The 1122-nt window shown below is 55.6% G+C and overlaps 1 protein-coding gene across 1 annotated transcript in view; it reads left to right on the forward strand.

The window, feature by feature from the left end:
• Positions 1-361, forward strand: part of LOC104277946 (plexin-D1-like) — a gene marked incomplete at its 3' end in the record, with an annotated part of 19260 nt that extends 18899 nt beyond the window's left edge. The window contains exon 14 of the mRNA XM_009874764.1: positions 185-361. Within this exon, the coding sequence (XP_009873066.1) occupies positions 185-361 (177 nt within the window). The remainder of the gene's footprint in view (positions 1-184) is intronic.
• Positions 362-1122: the final 761 nt, after the last annotated feature.

A 1122-nucleotide genomic window follows, 5' to 3' on the forward strand; every position in this document is an offset into this window, starting at 1 on the left:
GGGGCACGCTGCTGACCATCCGTGGGAGGAACCTGGGCCGGCGCTTCCGTGACATCCTTGGCGCCATCAGGATAGGCAGCGTGCAGTGCTCGCCGTTGCTCCACCGATACGTGGTCTCTGAGACGTGAGTGTTGGGGCAGCCGGGGAGGAGGTCCCTGTCCCCTCGTGTCCCCTGTCCCTGCAGCCGGAGGTGGCCGTGGGCTCTGCCCTGCCGCTCGCCTGGGACCGGGCAGTTGCCAACCTCCCCTCTTCTCTCCGCAGGATCGTGTGCCAGACCGGAGAGGCTCAGGAGGCATTTTCCGACGTGGTGACGGTTAACGTGAGCCAGGAAGGGAAGTCCAGGGAGCGATACTCCTACGTGGTGAGTAACTGCCTCCCGGGTGTCCCTTTGGCGACTCTCACACTGATGTTTGCTGCGGCCCCCGTGCCTCAGCAACACTGCAAAAGGCATGAGGGTCCTCGAGGCGTGGGTGACAGGTCTCCTCACCCGCAGTTACCTGAGCGAGGTCTGGCAGGACTGCAGCCAGGGAGTCCTCAGGCACAGCCTCAGCTCCTGCAGTCGTTGTCACTTGCCCTGGCCATATTGCCGTTCCTCTGCTATAAAATGGAGCTCATTTTTCTTCTCCTCTTTTGCTGAAGTGTTGTTAAAACCTCTGAGATATTTTGAGACTTGCAAAGTCTCTTTGTGCTATGTGAGTTACATACCAAGGATTCACATTATTTAGAACTGATATTTTTTTACTGCAGAGATTGTCTTAGTTTTTGCAGGAGAATAATGTGTAAGGATTAAACCTGAGCTAACCCCGTGTCATTGTACAAAGAAAAGCCCTTTATAGCTTTGTGCTGTACCATCTCACAAAGATAGCTTTCATCTCTCGAAACCTGAAAGAAATCCATACGTTTCTTCTCTTTCCTACCAGCACGCTTGTTTGTGGCAGGGTGCTCTTCAGGGGCAGCCCCACGCGTCCAGCGTGAGCATGGCGGGGTGGGAGCCAAGGGAGGCTGCTCGCCGGCAGCTTTTGTGCTGCTCTTGCTGTAGCTGGAGAAGAGCGGACGGTGCTGCGGTGTTTGGCTTGAAAGAGAGTGTGAGCCTGGGGGAGCAGCATTTGATTTCTGGTAGGA

The sequence above is a fragment of the Apaloderma vittatum genome, unplaced genomic scaffold (assembly GCF_000703405.1).
Source record: "Apaloderma vittatum isolate BGI_N311 unplaced genomic scaffold, ASM70340v1 scaffold14968, whole genome shotgun sequence".
NCBI classification, from domain to species: domain Eukaryota; kingdom Metazoa; phylum Chordata; class Aves; order Trogoniformes; family Trogonidae; genus Apaloderma; species Apaloderma vittatum.